At 37.5% G+C, this 16,380-nt stretch overlaps 1 protein-coding gene across 2 annotated transcripts in view; it reads left to right on the top strand.

Annotated features, from left to right (window-relative positions):
* Positions 1–227: 227 nt before the first annotated feature.
* The window catches only part of cltcb (clathrin, heavy chain b (Hc)), a 28,703-nt gene continuing 12,550 nt past the window's right edge, over positions 228–16,380 (top strand). The window contains exons 1-21 of one of the 2 annotated variants that reach the window (XM_039670583.2): positions 228–740; positions 2,469–2,676; positions 5,562–5,830; positions 5,921–6,082; positions 6,185–6,298; positions 8,213–8,386; positions 9,651–9,848; positions 9,939–10,139; positions 11,103–11,255; positions 11,373–11,495; positions 11,902–12,039; positions 12,142–12,306; positions 12,456–12,636; positions 13,223–13,386; positions 13,490–13,615; positions 13,723–13,865; positions 14,772–15,006; positions 15,149–15,271; positions 15,654–15,799; positions 15,889–16,072; positions 16,182–16,374. In XM_039670583.2, coding sequence (XP_039526517.1) covers positions 699–740; positions 2,469–2,676; positions 5,562–5,830; positions 5,921–6,082; positions 6,185–6,298; positions 8,213–8,386; positions 9,651–9,848; positions 9,939–10,139; positions 11,103–11,255; positions 11,373–11,495; positions 11,902–12,039; positions 12,142–12,306; positions 12,456–12,636; positions 13,223–13,386; positions 13,490–13,615; positions 13,723–13,865; positions 14,772–15,006; positions 15,149–15,271; positions 15,654–15,799; positions 15,889–16,072; positions 16,182–16,374 — 3,442 coding nt within the window. In that variant the 5' untranslated portion in view covers positions 228–698. The remainder of the gene's footprint in view (positions 741–2,468; positions 2,677–5,561; positions 5,831–5,920; positions 6,083–6,184; positions 6,299–8,212; positions 8,387–9,650; positions 9,849–9,938; positions 10,140–11,102; positions 11,256–11,372; positions 11,496–11,901; positions 12,040–12,141; positions 12,307–12,455; positions 12,637–13,222; positions 13,387–13,489; positions 13,616–13,722; positions 13,866–14,771; positions 15,007–15,148; positions 15,272–15,653; positions 15,800–15,888; positions 16,073–16,181; positions 16,375–16,380) is intronic. The other variant, XM_039670585.2, reaches the window with a different exon arrangement.

The following is a 16,380-nucleotide window of genomic DNA, read 5'->3' as shown; positions in this document are numbered from 1 at the left end:
AAGAAATGTTTTTCTCAGGACCACTTGAAGGCTGTATTGCACGTCACTTTTTTTTAACAGTCAATGGTTACAACCCGCTTTAAAAATTAAATACCCGCGATATTCAGAAAACGATTCAGTGAAGGATTCATTCACTTAATAGATTCATTTAAAAACAACGATTCGTTCACGAACGCACTACCACTAGAGCGCAGCCGGAACTGACGTATTTAAAATATGAAGAACTGAATGATGTGGCAAAAATGAAACGAATTATTTAACACTTATTAGACTATTCATACCGTAGCTTATAAATCAAATCTAAAATATTAAGAGTCCAAACGCTTATATACACCAAACCAGTGCTTCATTCATCGCCCGCTTGATAAACAAAATCCCTAAAATCGCGAATGTCCTTCCGCCGCAACGTCCGCGCTGCTGCTTCCGGATTGTCAGTCTGAGCTGTTTCCGCCGCCATTGCGGGTCTGAGCGAGTCCCATCCGTGCAGAGAGGGGAGAAAAACATCAACCATCTGGCGGATTGGCTTGACACGACGAAAACACGACACTTGCATTCTCTGTTTAATATAACCACCAGTCCTGCATTTGATCTGTTTTGAATCGAGGGTGTCAGCGGAGAGGAGGTCGTCGCTCGCTAAAGCTAGGGAGAATTTTTGCGTGGAGTCCGGCCGGGAGGATTGAGAACAGAAAGCCCAAACCATGGCTCAGATCCTTCCTATCCGCTTCCAGGAGCACCTGCAGGTGGGCTTTCACTACAGCTAAACATTAACATTTTAATAATCAGTGGCTCTACTGTAATAGAGGTGACAGTGCTAGTTAGCTTTAGCGCTAGCTCAATGAATGACCTCCCATCCATTTCAATGGCTCTGTCTCAAAGCTCGCGAGCTGCTGATCAACATCTTCCAATGCGCCTGTGATTCTAATAATTAATACTGTGTGTTCGAATCAAAAGTTCCCGACAATACTAATGTTCAAATCGAACGAGTTTATATTATGGGAACGTTACTCAAAATATCCATGCAGTCTGGATGGGCAGGTCACTAGGTTTTTTGACACAGCCTAACGTTATGCAGGTGGATTCAGTGAAAGGATTAAACCAGCTTTATAAAGCTGCAAACATCATGCTGTGATTGATTTTGTCGGTTGAATAAAACGTGACTCAAAAACATTAATAATAATCAAACACATACATAATAATAATAGTTTTAAAGGTGAATCTCACATCGTGTAACATTAGTTATTCACTTTTAAAAACTCATATATAAGACGTTTGGTGAAAATGACGTAAAATTAGACGCAAATATAGCTGGGTATTGGCACAGATTGAACGAATCGATTCTGATTCTCAATAAGATTTTATTTCGGTTCAATATCTAACAGTTATTCGTTTGGATTTATAAATTAAGCACTCTCCAAAGTAAACATTCCCTTAACATAAACGAACCTATCGGATAGTGTATATAGATGGTGTTTATCAATATTGATGTATATATTTAAAGGCTCATTGACAATTAAAGCTTTAAAAACCTTTTTTTCAAAAACTGATGTAATGTGAATTTCAGTTGATAAATAATACATTTTTGACTGTTCTTATGTAAGGTGGTACAACCAAACAGTTGTATGTATATACTGCAGTTGTACCACCATAACGTGAATGTACCAACCTACTCGTACTTGAAATTAGCCGTTTTTACCAGCATTTGAGAGAGATCTTCAAACATTTTCACTCTGCTAAAAGTATCAGTTGGGTGATGTATCATCACGTTTACTGTTGTTACCTCGTCTATTCATAATAAAAGAGCCATGTTTGCTGTTGTGCCACCCTGACATTTGTATATACAAATTGTTTGACAAAAGTTTATCAATTTAACAATTATCTCAAAAAAATAAAAAACGAAATAACATTAGCTTTAAAGCTGTTATTATCAAGATACCATTTTAAATAATTGTAAAAAAAAATTAAACAATTGTAAATCTTAGTCTGTTAGTTTTCAGACAGTTGCGTTACCTGACATTTTGGGGGGTTAACATGATGCATTATTTAAATGTACTAAAATGAATTAAAACTAAATTGGTTTTATAGAAGAATAAAGTCATATAGTCTGTCAAGAATTTGTATGCATAAAAAAAATATGCATAACATTTGAATGCAATCTCATGGATATCTGTTGCTCAACTGGCTTGAGTCATCGTATGATAGGGCTTGTGAGATTGTGCCCATATCCTTTTTTTTATCCCCTATAAACATTGAAACAAACTTGCAGCAGACACATTTAAGACCTCCTGGCTGTGTATTAAAAATACAGCATATAGCTAGACAGCATTTTAGTACCAAAACGTGCAGTTTAGGCAGTTCACTAGATTTTGAGAGACACCCTTTGTTTATAAGGGCTCCCAAATCTCATGTAGAGTAGACGATACTAGTGCTGTATCTAAAATTGGTACATGTTGTCTGTCCACTCTTTACAGCTCCAGAACCTGGGCATAAACCCAGCAAATATTGGGTTTAGCACCCTTACGATGGAGTCCGATAAGTTCATCTGCATCCGGGAAAAGGTGGGCGAGCAGGCCCAGGTTGTTATCATTGACATGAGCGATCCCAACACTCCCATCCGCAGGCCCATCTCTGCAGACAGTGCCATCATGAACCCAGCCAGCAAAGTCATTGCTCTTAAAGGTAAGAAACAGGGGGGCTTGAACAGTGGGGGGGACACGTTAAGGCATGGATTTTTGAAATTTAATGATAAATTTTGGGATGATATAGAAATTTCCATGTGGTTCTTTTTCTGCAACCCCCTCCCACTCACTGAATGGATAGCATGACTACACCTTTTGGCTTACTGTGTTTCTCATCAAGACAGTTTAGTGTAACATATTACCTTTGTTTCGTCAAATGACATCGTTATCGTAAAATACCCTCCATATTTGCAACAAATATGTTCATATTCTGAGCCATCTGTCTTGTTACAAATGAAAACTTGTTGTAATTTTTTGGTTAAGAATAGCCTTTAAAATGCTCATTGGAAATGTTTTTCCGTCATAAATGCTTTGTCTGTTCTTGCTTGTTTTTGTTCTTTTTTTATTTTTTTGTTTCTTACTGCTTTCTTATGTTTGCAGACGGTGAGTTCAATTTCATCTATCCTGAGTTGTGGGATTTTGAATTGTGAAATGTGGGGCAATCTGAATGCATTTGATGTTGATTGATAGGTTAGCCATATTAGTAGGGGGTCGGGATCATGTAACATGCATGTAACTTGGCAACAGCCTGTTTTCCTCTTGTTTAGCATCAAATTAAATCTAGTTTGTTGTTGTTGTTGTTGTTGTTAGTTGAAACAATAGTCAGCTGAGCCCTTTAATTTAATTTTTTTTGGCACTTGTCAGTCTACTGTTAATGCAATGCAAAGGTCTACTATGTCTGTAAAGTAATAGATGTGCAAGGCAACTTTCTAGATATATTTAACTCTGCAAGTCAACTGTAAGAATGAGAAGTGGATTATGACCTTGAAAATAGCAAGATCACAATAAATACTGAATACTGTAAGATTGTCTTATAGTTGGAGTTCTGATTTCTATTGAATTATTATCATGATTTTGGAATTTTTGTGTATAGCAATCAGAGGCTATAACGTATATACACTACTGTTCAAACGTTTGGGGTCAGAACGATTAAAAAAAAAAAAATAAACACTTGCATTAAGCAAGAATGCATTAAATTGGTTAAAAGTGACAGTAAAGACTATAAGCTATAAGCTATAAGCTATTTCTATTTAAAAATAATGCTGTTCCTTTCCCAATTTCCACCAAAATATTAAGGAGCACAACTAATTTCAACATCAATAATATAAGAAATGTTTCTTGAGCAGCAAATCTATAATGATTTCTGAAGGATCATGTGACACTGAAGATTAGAGTAATTATGCTGAAAATTCAGCTTTGCCGTCACAAGAATACATTACTTTTTAAAATATATTAAAATAGACAACAGTTTAAAATGTATTATTTCACAATAGTGCTGTTTTTGCTGTATTTGTGATTAAATAAATGTAGCTTTTGTGATACTTTTGAACTGTAGTGTGTGTGTGTGTGTATATATAGATATCCCATTGAGCACAGAAATTTAACTTTAGCTTTATATAATGAGTTTATATAATATAGATATAGATTTATTTCACAGTAATGTGTCCCCCATCATAATTGCTTACCAGGCCATATGTTTATAAAAAATAAAATAAAAAAATGGTTCACAAAATATAGAGTGACCCCAAAAATATTTGGACACTTAAAATATCTAAGGGCCTGTTTAAACCTGCTAGCTTCATGCGTTTCTACTGATCTGATTTGTTAAAACGGTTCCCTTTACACTTGGCCACATAAATGTGTCTTCGCAAAACGAACATAAATCCATCTTTAGTTCCTGGCGCGTTACATGCAAATTTAATGGAGTTCGCGTCAACGAAAACCACAGATAAGCGCTGCATTTTATTTATCATCAGCTAATTTCAAGATCAAAGATCGCAATAGGAGAGAGCGGCATCAGCACTGGTAAGATCATTAAGTCTCACTACTTTTAATGAAGATGATTGTGTGTTGAACTTCTGGGACTTCTTTTCAGTTTTATTTGCGGCAGTTTGCGCGTCGGCTTGCTGAAGAGATTGCAGTAGCGCTGTCATGTGAGAGCGTGTTATAGGCTATGTGACATGTTCATCTTTTAACATTTTGGGAGGAGTAAAATTTACACGTATGTTTTCAACAACCCACTGGTCCAGTTTGTCTGGAATGCATCTCAGACCACGGCCAGAATCAGATTTGAATCCGTTTTGGAGTGCGTTTACACTTGGTCTTTTCATGATCGGAAATGACCAGGTGTAAACATTTTACATTTGACAACCACAAAGTGTCCACATACTTTTAGTCTTAATTTTAATTACATCAAATTATTTCTTTTTTGATTTTTTTTCTTTAAAATAAATATGCCACTTTGATATGTTAATATTTGCTGCAGTCAGATTGATACATTAAGTGTCCTAATATTTTTGGGGCCTCTCTATCTCGATAAAAAGTATAATCCAGATCTACAAATTTAGCCAATTGTGGTCCATATTTTAGGAGAGAAAGTTTAACAAATTGTATTCCCACATACTTGAGGTAAGGTGAAGATTCATGTTATTGCACATGGGAATAACATTATGGTTGAGTTTTTCCCTTCAAACAATCTGCATTGCATTTCTAAAGTAGAGACAGAGTTGTTTGCTAATTAATAATTAATAAGCGTACTAGGTTTAGAATATCACTAAAATTGTCAAACTAAGGGCAGATTAAAAAAAACTCGGCTTGATGTTTGTAAATGTTTGCGGTGTTTTATAGTTGTTCCTTTTGCATTGTAACCGCTTTTGTCATGTTTTCCATGTTTGTCTTTACTTCACAATTACAATTTAACATGCACATCATGTTATTAGCAGTAAGCTGGATGTCTGGATGTTGACTAATTTGAAATCACACCATTTTTATTCTGGAAAAAGATATTGCTGTTTTATTCAAATGGCCTCTGTTCCTGAATTGCAGCGGCAAAAACCCTTCAGATTTTCAACATTGAAATGAAGAGCAAGATGAAGGCCCACACCATGACCGAGGATGTTACATTTTGGAAGTGGATCTCTCTCAATACCGTAGCACTTGTGACGGACAATGCGGTCTATCACTGGAGTATGGAAGGAGACTCGCAGCCTATCAAAGTCTTTGACCGACATTCCAGTTTAGCAGGCTGTCAGATTATTAACTACCGCACTGATGCCAAACAAAAATGGCTACTTTTGATTGGAATTTCAGCACAGGTAAAATAACGAATATTTTGTGGATTTAAAATGGTTTTGTCCCTGCATGTCAATGTCGTTGTCGTTTAAAAAAAAACAATTTCCTGTCAGCAAAACCGTGTTGTGGGCGCAATGCAACTTTACTCAGTGGACAGAAAGGTGTCGCAGCCAATCGAAGGCCATGCTGCTGGATTTGCTCAGTTTAAAATGGAGGGAAATGCTGAGGAATCCACACTTTTCTGCTTTGCTGTTCGGGGACAAGCTGGAGGAAAGGTCTGGTTATTCTTCATAATGAGCGTCAATGTTGAGGTAACGCTAATTATGTTTTAAATGACTGTAAATGTAATGCCACTCTTGTGTTTTCCCTCCCCGTAGTTGCACATTATTGAGGTTGGAACACCTCCGACTGGTAATCAACCTTTTCCAAAGAAAGCAGTCGATGTATTTTTCCCTCCAGAGGCTCAGAATGATTTTCCAGTTGCCATGCAGGTATACATATTTTAAAATATTTAATAAATATATTACTCACATTCAGAGATGTATAAAGTACTAGAAACCCGGACTTGAGTAAAAGTACAAGTGCTCAATCAAAAAAGTGACTTGAGTAGAAGTTGAAGTGCTCTTTAATCACCACACTTAAGTAGAAGTACTTAAGTATTCAACATTTTTTGTACTTAAGTATTGCAAGTAGTTTATTTTAAAATTCACTACTTAAGTACTAAAAGTAAAAGGACAAGTATTGTGCCATGTAATTATTAAAGAAAGCAGTCAAAAGTTTGAACTAGCAATCAAATAAGGCGATAAATTGGTGGGATAAAAATTTGCTTTTGACGGCCGCCAAAAAATGTCATTGCAGGACAACCCCTGCATTAGTTGTCAATGTGTGTGTCAATCAATACCATTACCCTATAAAACTGGCGTGTGATTTAGGCAGCATGAAAGCCAACTTGCAACGAATGATTCGTAAAATTTTTATAATTGTAACGAGTAACTAGCAGAACATTAAAAAAATATCGAAGTAAAAGTATTAAATTCATCGAAAATATCTACTGAAGTAAAAGTAGAAGTATGAGAAAAAAACAATACTCTAGTAGAGTACAGATACAGCATTTTAGTACTTAAGTACAGTCCTTAAGTAGTTCTACTTTGTTACTATACATCTCTGCTCACATTTGTCTATTGGGGGCGGGGCAAACCACACAATTTCTGTTACCAAAAGTGTGTGTGTGTGCCTGGTTCAGATTACACGATTTTAGCCCGTTTTTGGCACGATCTGTTTGGCGTAGGGTGTCGTGGGGATTCGTAAACGACAACGGTGTTGGGACGCAAGATTCGACCGTATCATCTCGTATAGTGTGTCATAGTGGGCAACAGCCTACGTTGCGTCTGCGATGCTTCACGACAAAAAGACTAACATGTTAAATTTTTTTAACAGTCGACGACAATGTTCCGTCACATGTATGAGGTTGACCAATAGGAGCACAGAAGCTTTTCCGTACACGACTTTCAAAAATGGCGAAACGAAAGAGAGACGATTGTGCTAGTAAAAATATATAAGAAAACAATATTTTACCTCAAGTTCCCTTTGGAGGATTGACTGCCCATACTGTCCTCTTCGAGCAATCCAGGAACGTGTCCATTGTCGGGTTTTCTTTCTTTTTTTAACTTTTTTCTGAACACAGAACATCCAATACAACACTCACCGCTTCATCCATTGTTTGTTTACGTTCGTTTCCGGTAGGGATGCACGATATATCGGCCAGCATATCGGTATCGGTATGCGGTAGGCCTGGTAAGAAAATTTGGCCGATATATTAAAGCCGATAAATAATGTATCTCACTTCAGCTGAGACACTTGTTGAGAAATGTTTATGTTTTTGAATTTCTTGAAATATGATTGAAATCTCTTCAAAAAATGAAAATCTGACTCGGGACAACATGTGCAACGCAAATCTGTCATATCGGCTACACAACACTATAATGAGAACATCATTATAATTGTGCGCTTGGGACATTGATTTAATTGTGAGACTTTTGTTTTTGTAATCAGGCTCTCAAAATTAGATAAAAATTTGGATTTAAGTTTATCGGCCGATATATCGGTTATCGGCTTTCAAATATAAAGAATTATCGGCCAAAATTTTCATATCGGTGCATCCCTAGTTTCCAGAAGTCACTCGCTACTAGTTTCGCCTTCTTGATGACATCGCGCGCCGTTAAAGCAACGTAGTCTGACATGTCTTGTCCACGACATGACAAGATTTTAGGAGTCAAAATCGCGAAATCTAACACAGTGACTATCGTAACAGACAAAAAAAATCGTGTAATCTGAACCAGGCATTACAGTAACTCATTTTTAGTATTGGAGACTCACTCGTGTTTTCCTGTCTTGTCTTGTTCTAGATAAGCTCCAAACATGATGTAGTCTTTCTCATCACCAAATATGGCTACATCCACTTGTATGACCTTGAGACGGGTACCTGCATCTACATGAACCGGATCAGTGGAGAAACCATTTTTGTCACCGCCCCCCATGAAGCCACATCTGGAATAATTGGCGTGAACCGGAAGGGACAGGTACTTTATCTGCTGTTGTGGACTGTAAGACAAAAGTGGTGCATTGGCTTTGTTTTTAGCTTGAATGTTAAGGGTTGTTTAGTCAGCACATTTGAATGGACCAGCTGAACACACACCAGGGGTTTGTTTCTGTATAGTTGGTCCTGGTTTGAGCTGCCTTCTGCATGTGCAAACAGACTAGCTTGTGTTCTGTAATCATCTGTAACAGGATGCCATCAGTTGATGAATTATTTTGGAGCTCAGACCCAAGTCACATTAAATATGCAGAGAGAGCGTAGAAATGTGATCCCCTGCTCATTGTTATTCTTCGGTCTGTTTTCGCCTCCTCATTAGAGAAACCTCCCTGGTCTAACCACAAGACTGTCAGTACAAACTAGGATTGGTTGATATATTGAATATACTGTTTATGCACAGTATATAGATAGATAAAATTACATGGTTGTGGATATGAATTTTGTTATCCAAGCCTGGAAACAAAAATCTGTTGTTTTTTTTTAACATCGACATTACCTATATCACCCTATTCCATCCTAAGTTTTTGTGTGCATGCAGTCCATAATGCATAAGGATGCTATGAAGTTCCTGTAAATAACAGTGTTCGTTGATCTCTTGACACGTACAGTGAGAGAACAGCATGTGACACTTAGTAAGAGGTAGAGACAGCCGCTGTAATCCTCTTACCGAGTCTGTGATGTGTTCGCTCGGCTTCGGTCGCCGACTGATGACCGCTTCAGCTCTGTCACAGGTTTTGCTGCAGACTTAAATAAGTGCATAATGGGATACTAGCCCATTCATCTTACCCTGAGGGTTGCTTTAGATGCGTATGGGTCCAGATCAGCATAATTTGGAGCCAATCAGTGCATAATTAGGTGCTTATAAATAGAGATTAGCCAGCATTAGTGGCTAACTAATGTGGTAATGCAACAGAGGTTTGGGCTGGTCTTGGCACACAGGGATTTGTTTATCTCAGAAAGCCAAACAAACTGACACAGAAAAGATGTGTAGTATACAGAAAGGTAGCTTAGCAATTGCTTGTGGCCGTATATTATGGGTGTTCAGTTAATGCATAAATAAGAATGTCATTGAAGCCTTTTAAATTATTGTGTTATTACAAAAAAGGATAACGATCAGTTTCTTATTCTAAAAATGTTTCTTCCCTCATCACCAATCTTTTGGGTTTTCTCCCTGAAATAGATACATTTTAAAATAGAGAATAAATACTTTTTAAATTGACACATTATGTTTGTCGTGTGCTGTTTATCAGGTACTGTCTGTGTGCGTGGAGGAGGAAAACATCATCCCTTACATCACTAACGTGCTGCAGAACCCTGATCTAGCCCTCAGGATGGCCGTCCGCAACAATCTGGCAGGTGCCGAGGAGCTCTTTGCTCGAAAATTCAACAACTTGTTTGCTAGTGGTAGCTACTCTGAAGCTGCCAAAGTGGCTGCCAATGCGCCAAAGGTACAGCAGACTGCATCACACTACCAGATGCTTCATTAGTCTTTGTCAGGCAAATATTGAGTGTTCTGATTGGCTGTTGGGTTCTTGCAGGGGATTCTGCGCACCCCAGACACCATCCGTCGGTTCCAGAGTGTTCCTGCCCAGCCTGGTCAGACTTCTCCCCTGCTGCAGTACTTTGGGATTCTGCTGGACCAAGGCCAGCTGAACAAATTTGAGTCATTGGAGCTTTGCAGGCCTGTCCTGCAGCAAGGCCGCAAACAGCTCCTGGAGAAATGGCTGAAGGAAGACAAGGTACATGCTGCTCTGAAAATTAAAATGTAGCAATAATAGTTGATCCAAAGTCGCATTAAAAATGTAAATACTTGATGGGCATGATAGTTAAACAAGCAGTATTACTAAAGCATCAATAGATCAAAATGCAGATACAAAACAACTTATCTGACAAAACCGATGTATCTCTTAAAGGAATAATTCACCCAAAAATTGTCTCTCAAGCCATCCTAGGTGTATATCACTTTCTTCTTTTATCTGAACACCATCAGAGCACAATTAGAAAATATCATGGCTCTTCCAAGCTTTATAATAGTTTTTGAAGCTCCAAAAAGCCCATCCATCCATCATACAAGTAATCCATTACGGCTCCAGGGGGTTAATAAAGGCCTTCTGAAGTAAAGTGGTGGGTTTTTGTAATACTTTATATGTATATATATATATATATATATATATATATATATATGAAGAGTTCAGATGCAAAAGCCTCTAAGTGCCATTTGAAATTTTCTCCTAAAATGATCATTTTTATCAAGCTTGTATATTTAAGTTCAGTAATTTCACTTAAATGGCAATGAAGATTACCTATTAATTGTCATTTAAGTGAAATTACTGAACTTAAATATACAAGCTTGATAAAAATGGTCATTTTAGAAGAAAATTTCAAATGGCATTTAGAGGCTTTTGCATCTGAACTCTTCATATATATATATATATATATATATATATATATATATATATATATATATATATAAAACTATATATTACTAGCTTCTGGCAAAGCCTGTACCTGTGTTCCTGATATATTCAGGTTCAATCAGTCTAAATCCAAATGATTTTTAAAAATCGGTATCCTTTTATAAAAATAACCTGAAAGGTCAAGGAAACTAATTTATCATACCCTCTGATATCTAATGTCTTTAATTATTATTATTTTTTTTTAATGATTTTTGGATAATAACCTGCTATTTTCGCTTTTTGCAGCTGGAGTGTTCTGAGGAATTGGGTGATTTGGTGAAGTCCGTGGATCCAACTCTTGCTCTTAGCGTTTATCTCAGAGCCAATGTTCCCAACAAAGTGATCCAGTGTTTTGCAGAGACCGGGCAGTTCCAGAAAATTGTACTGTATGCAAAAAAGGTGAGTTTAAATGTGTTTCCTGTCAATATATTTTACACTGGTCCATAAACAGCTTTATTTGTGTGAGAGATTTCAAATTTGAGCTCTCTCCTCTAATACGTGGCCATCTGTGTGCAGGTTGGCTACACTCCAGATTGGATCTTCCTGTTGAGGAACGTCATGCGGATCAGTCCAGAACAAGGACTGCAGTTCTCCCAAATGCTCGTTCAAGATGAGGAACCTCTGGCTGACATCACTCAGGTCTAAGAGCATATTATATTTCATCTGATGTTTATTTTGTATTTATTTATTTTTTTAATCATGACTATTTAATTACGTAACATGAAGACAAAAAAAAGATATTTCTAGGCTCTAGTATAAGAACAGTGGCACCAGTGCCATCAAGTTTCTACAGATGAATTTGGTAGCACCGCACATGCAATATTAATAATGTTGCATGTTTAGTGTCTCAGAAATGAAAGTAGCTTGAGTTGACTGTAGCATTTGCTTGAGCTTAAGTTGATAGTAGCAGTAGCTTGAGTTGTATGCGGATATACATTTATTTTCATTTAAAATAACATGCAAAATTGGTCTTCCACAATTTAGCCTGTAGTTTGGAGCCCTGTATTTCTTTTATTTACGAAAAGATTTTTTTTTAATCCTACAGATTGTGGATGTGTTTATGGAGTATAACCTGATCCAGCAGTGCACTTCTTTCCTGTTGGATGCGTTGAAGAACAACCGCCCCACCGAAAGTCCTTTGCAGACTCGTCTGTTGGAGATGAACTTGATGCATGCCCCACAGGTGCTCACTACAAACAGCAGCAACGCACACCTCGCTTACTTAAATATTTGCGCAAAGCTTTGTATCACAACATGTTTTTTGTCATTATATTTTCTTATTCAGGTGGCAGATGCCATCTTGGGGAACCAGATGTTCACTCACTATGACCGGGCCCATGTGGCTCAGCTGTGTGAGAAGGCAGGTCTGCTGCAGAGAGCTCTGGAGCACTACACTGACCTGTATGACATCAAACGGGCCGTGGTTCACACCCACCTGCTCAACCCAGAGGTTAGGCCTACAGTCTGCTTGAGGTTTTGGACCTGATCTTTCTGTATTATTGATTTGGATACATTTCAGTTTTCTAATAATGATGGTTGTCTATAACATGTCTGATCATGGTGTTTAATGGTGGGGAATATGTTCTGCTCTGGTTGCAGTGGCTGGTGAACTTCTTTGGCTCTCTGTCTGTGGAGGACTCTCTGGAGTGTCTGAGAGCCATGCTATCGGCCAACATCAGGCAGAACCTCCAGATCTGCGTCCAGGTGGCCTCCAAGTATCACGAGCAGCTCTCCACCCAGTCCCTCACAGAGCTTTTTGAATCCTTCAAGAGCTTTGAGGGTAACAATTCTAAAATCAGTTTCAATGCATCACAATTGATATGTTCTGAAAATAGGACAGGATAATAAACGTGTATGTTTTGTTATATACCGGTAGGTGGATACTTTTTTTTTTTTTTTTTTTTAATCAGATGAGCCATAATTTTAACCAAACAGCTATTTTTACCAAGTAAACAAAAATAAATCTTTTATTTATTTATTTTTAGTATGGATACATGGTATTTGTGTACAAAATTGGTTATTAGTGTATCAAAGATTCTGTATTTTATTGGTGGTGTTTTATATTCTGTATTTTATTGTGTGTTCTAAATTCTCCTCATTTTATTATATATATATATATATATATATATATAAATTGATATCAGACATTTATTGGTTATTAGCCATAACATGATTATTAATGCCTTGTCGGTGTCGTTCTGAATTTTAATACAACATATTAACACTGGTGAAGTGAGTTTTAGTGAGGACACCAACAAATCATTGAACAATTGTTTTAAATTGATTCTTTGACATGGACAGTTTGAACTGAATCATGGAAATGAATCCGATGTCAAGCTCAGTATGTTCTATCATTAACTTTGCAGGTCTGTTCTACTTCCTGGGCTCCATTGTGAACTTCAGCCAGGATCCAGAGGTTCACTTCAAATACATCCAGGCTGCTTGTAAAACTGGGCAAATCAAAGAAGTGGAGAGAATCTGTCGAGAGAGCAACTGTTACGATCCTGAGCGTGTGAAGAACTTCCTCAAGGTATGACACCTGAAGGGCCCTTGAATTTCTTTTAAGGCTTTTAACAAGCATCTTAATAGTGCATTATGTTCTTCATAACAATAATTTACCTTGTCTTTAACAGGAAGCAAAGCTAACTGACCAGCTGCCTCTCATCATTGTGTGTGACCGCTTTGACTTTGTCCACGACCTTGTGCTCTACTTGTACCGCAACAACCTGCAGAAGTACATCGAGATCTACGTTCAGAAGGTACTTGAGGCCTGATTATGACAACGATCATTCCAGCTCTCTGTTCCTGTAGAAGTGGGTGATGATTATAATGACTGACTGATTGAGTGATAAACTGTTTTTGTTAGGTGAACCCCAGCCGTTTACCCGTGGTGATTGGAGGGCTGCTGGACGTGGACTGCTCTGAGGACGTCATTAAGAACCTTATTCTGGTGGTCAGAGGGCAGTTCTCCACTGATGAGCTTGTGGCTGAGGTGGAGAAAAGAAACAGGTTTGATATGGCTGCTTTAAGACATTAAAGTCACAGTTTAAGGATTTTTTTTTTTCAATGTCCATTATGTAGACCCTCAGCGTGGCCAATATAATTAAAAAAAATAAAATAATGCAATTTAAATAAGAAATTAGTAAAATATTTATGGAAGTATACTTTTTTTTTTGTTCTAGAAAAAATAAATCGGAATTGTTCGCTTTAAAAAAAAAGATAGTAAAGACATTTACTAAGTTCAAATAATTTTTATTTATTTTTCAAAGAACCCATGAAAAATGCAAAAAAAGAAAAGAAAAATAGTAAAGCAGCCCAACTGTTTTAAACATGATAAAATATTAAGAAATGTTTCTTGAGCAGCAAATCAGCAAATTATAATGATTTATGAAGGACCATGTGACACTTAAGATTGGAGAAATGATGCTGAAAATGCTGGAATAAATGACATTTTTTACATTGTTTTAATAATACATTTTCACAATATTAATGTTCTTAATCAGTCAGTTAAAATCACTACAAATAAATGTAGCCTTGCTGATCATAAGATAGCTCTTCAAAAAACAGTACAAAATATCCATAGTCCATAATATATTGATATATTTACACTTTTATATATATATATATATATATATATATATATATATATATATAATGTATATATATATATATATAATGTGTATATATATATATATATATATATATATATAAAATGTATATGTATATAATATAAATAACACTTCTGTAAATGGGCTAAACAATATCCAACTCTCCAATATTGGCTGATTAATTTTTCTGTCACTTATCATATTGCCATATTAGTCTAGAATCCTGGCCAAAACCAATATGATCAGTGTTTTATATTGTTGATTTTGGCTGTGGGTCCAAAATTGACTGTTTTGATCTGTATAACAGACTGAAGCTGCTTCTGCCATGGTTGGAGGCCCGCATTCACGAGGGCTGTGAGGAACCTGCTACCCATAACGCTCTGGCTAAGATTTACATCGACAGCAACAACAACCCTGAGCGCTTCCTCAGAGAAAACCCCTTCTATGACAGCCGCGTGGTGGGCAAGTACTGCGAGAAGAGGGACCCCCATCTGGCCTGTGTGGCTTATGAGAGAGGACAGTGTGACCAAGAGCTCATCCATGTAAGGAACAAAAGCGCTTTTGTTTTAGTGTTTGTTGGAGTGGAATATTTTAAGCCATTTCGTTCTGAGCTTGTTATTTGCATATTTAGCTTCTAAAATGGAAGAAAATTGCTATAAATATTTATTTCTTTTACATTCATAGGTTTGCAATGAGAACTCACTCTTCAAGAGTCTGTCCCGATACCTTGTGCGTCGTAAGGACCCCGAGCTGTGGGCTAGTGTGCTTCTGGAAACCAACCCTTACAGGAGACCCCTAATCGATCAGGTGCAGATTAGAAAATTACAGTGAAGTCAACATGAAGCTCTTATCACAACCCATTTTATCTCCTTAATGCCACTTTTCCTAGTAGAATGCAACAATATAAAAAAAGAATTGTTTGGATTGTGAAACGTGTGTGACACACCAATAACGTAACCAAATAATTGAAAGGGAGGGGCTAAAAGATGAGAGGGATTGGTGATCTCTTCAGAAAAGGAACATTGTTTCAGCTTGTTTGCTGAAAGACTAGGATTAGCATTGTTAATAAGAAAGAAAATGGGCCCAGTTTTGGTTTCATGTTGACTTCTAAGTACACTATAAAGTTATAACGGCAAAAGGTGCTTCAAACGTAAAGATTAAACTCAGTTTATCTTTCCACCCACAACAGGTTGTGCAGACTGCACTTTCTGAGACCCAGGACCCTGAGGAAGTCTCAGTTACTGTCAAAGCTTTCATGACTGCTGACCTACCCAATGAACTCATTGAGCTCCTGGAGAAAATCGTCCTGGACAACTCCGTTTTCAGCGAACACCGGTAATTTAATCCGGTAGAAACATTTGAGAGGGGACAGATAAAATGATTTTGGGTGTTAAACATTTGCTTTTCCATTATTTGTGTCCCAGGAACCTGCAGAATCTCCTGATCCTGACGGCCATCAAAGCTGACCGCACACGTGTCATGGAGTACATCAACCGCCTCGACAACTACGACGCCCCGGACATCGCTAACATCGCCATTAGCAATGAGCTCTTCGAGGAGGCTTTTGCGATCTTCAGGAAGTTCGATGTGAACACATCAGCAGTGCAGGTACATCTTATCTCTGAAATAGATCCTACACAGGTACATGGACTTAATTGCATAGAGTCTTACTTGCGCTTCCTTGTTTCAAATCAGCCGATATTTTTCTTGACTGTAGGTTCTTATCGAGCACATTGGGAATCTGGACCGGGCCTATGAGTTTGCGGAGCGGTGTAATGAGCCGGCCGTGTGGAGTCAGCTGGCTAAAGCACAGCTGCAAAAGGGGCTGGTGAAAGAGGCTATTGACTCTTACATCAAAGCTGACGATCCCTCAGCCTACATGGAAGTGGGACAAGCTGCAGCCCAAAGTGGTAAGA

Source organism: Pimephales promelas, chromosome 16 (assembly GCF_988280905.1).
Source record: "Pimephales promelas chromosome 16, fPimPro1.hap1.1, whole genome shotgun sequence".
Taxonomy (NCBI): Eukaryota; Metazoa; Chordata; class Actinopteri; order Cypriniformes; family Leuciscidae; genus Pimephales; species Pimephales promelas.
The sequence above is the reverse complement of the archived record's forward strand: the minus strand, read 5'-3'. Positions and strand labels throughout refer to the sequence as shown.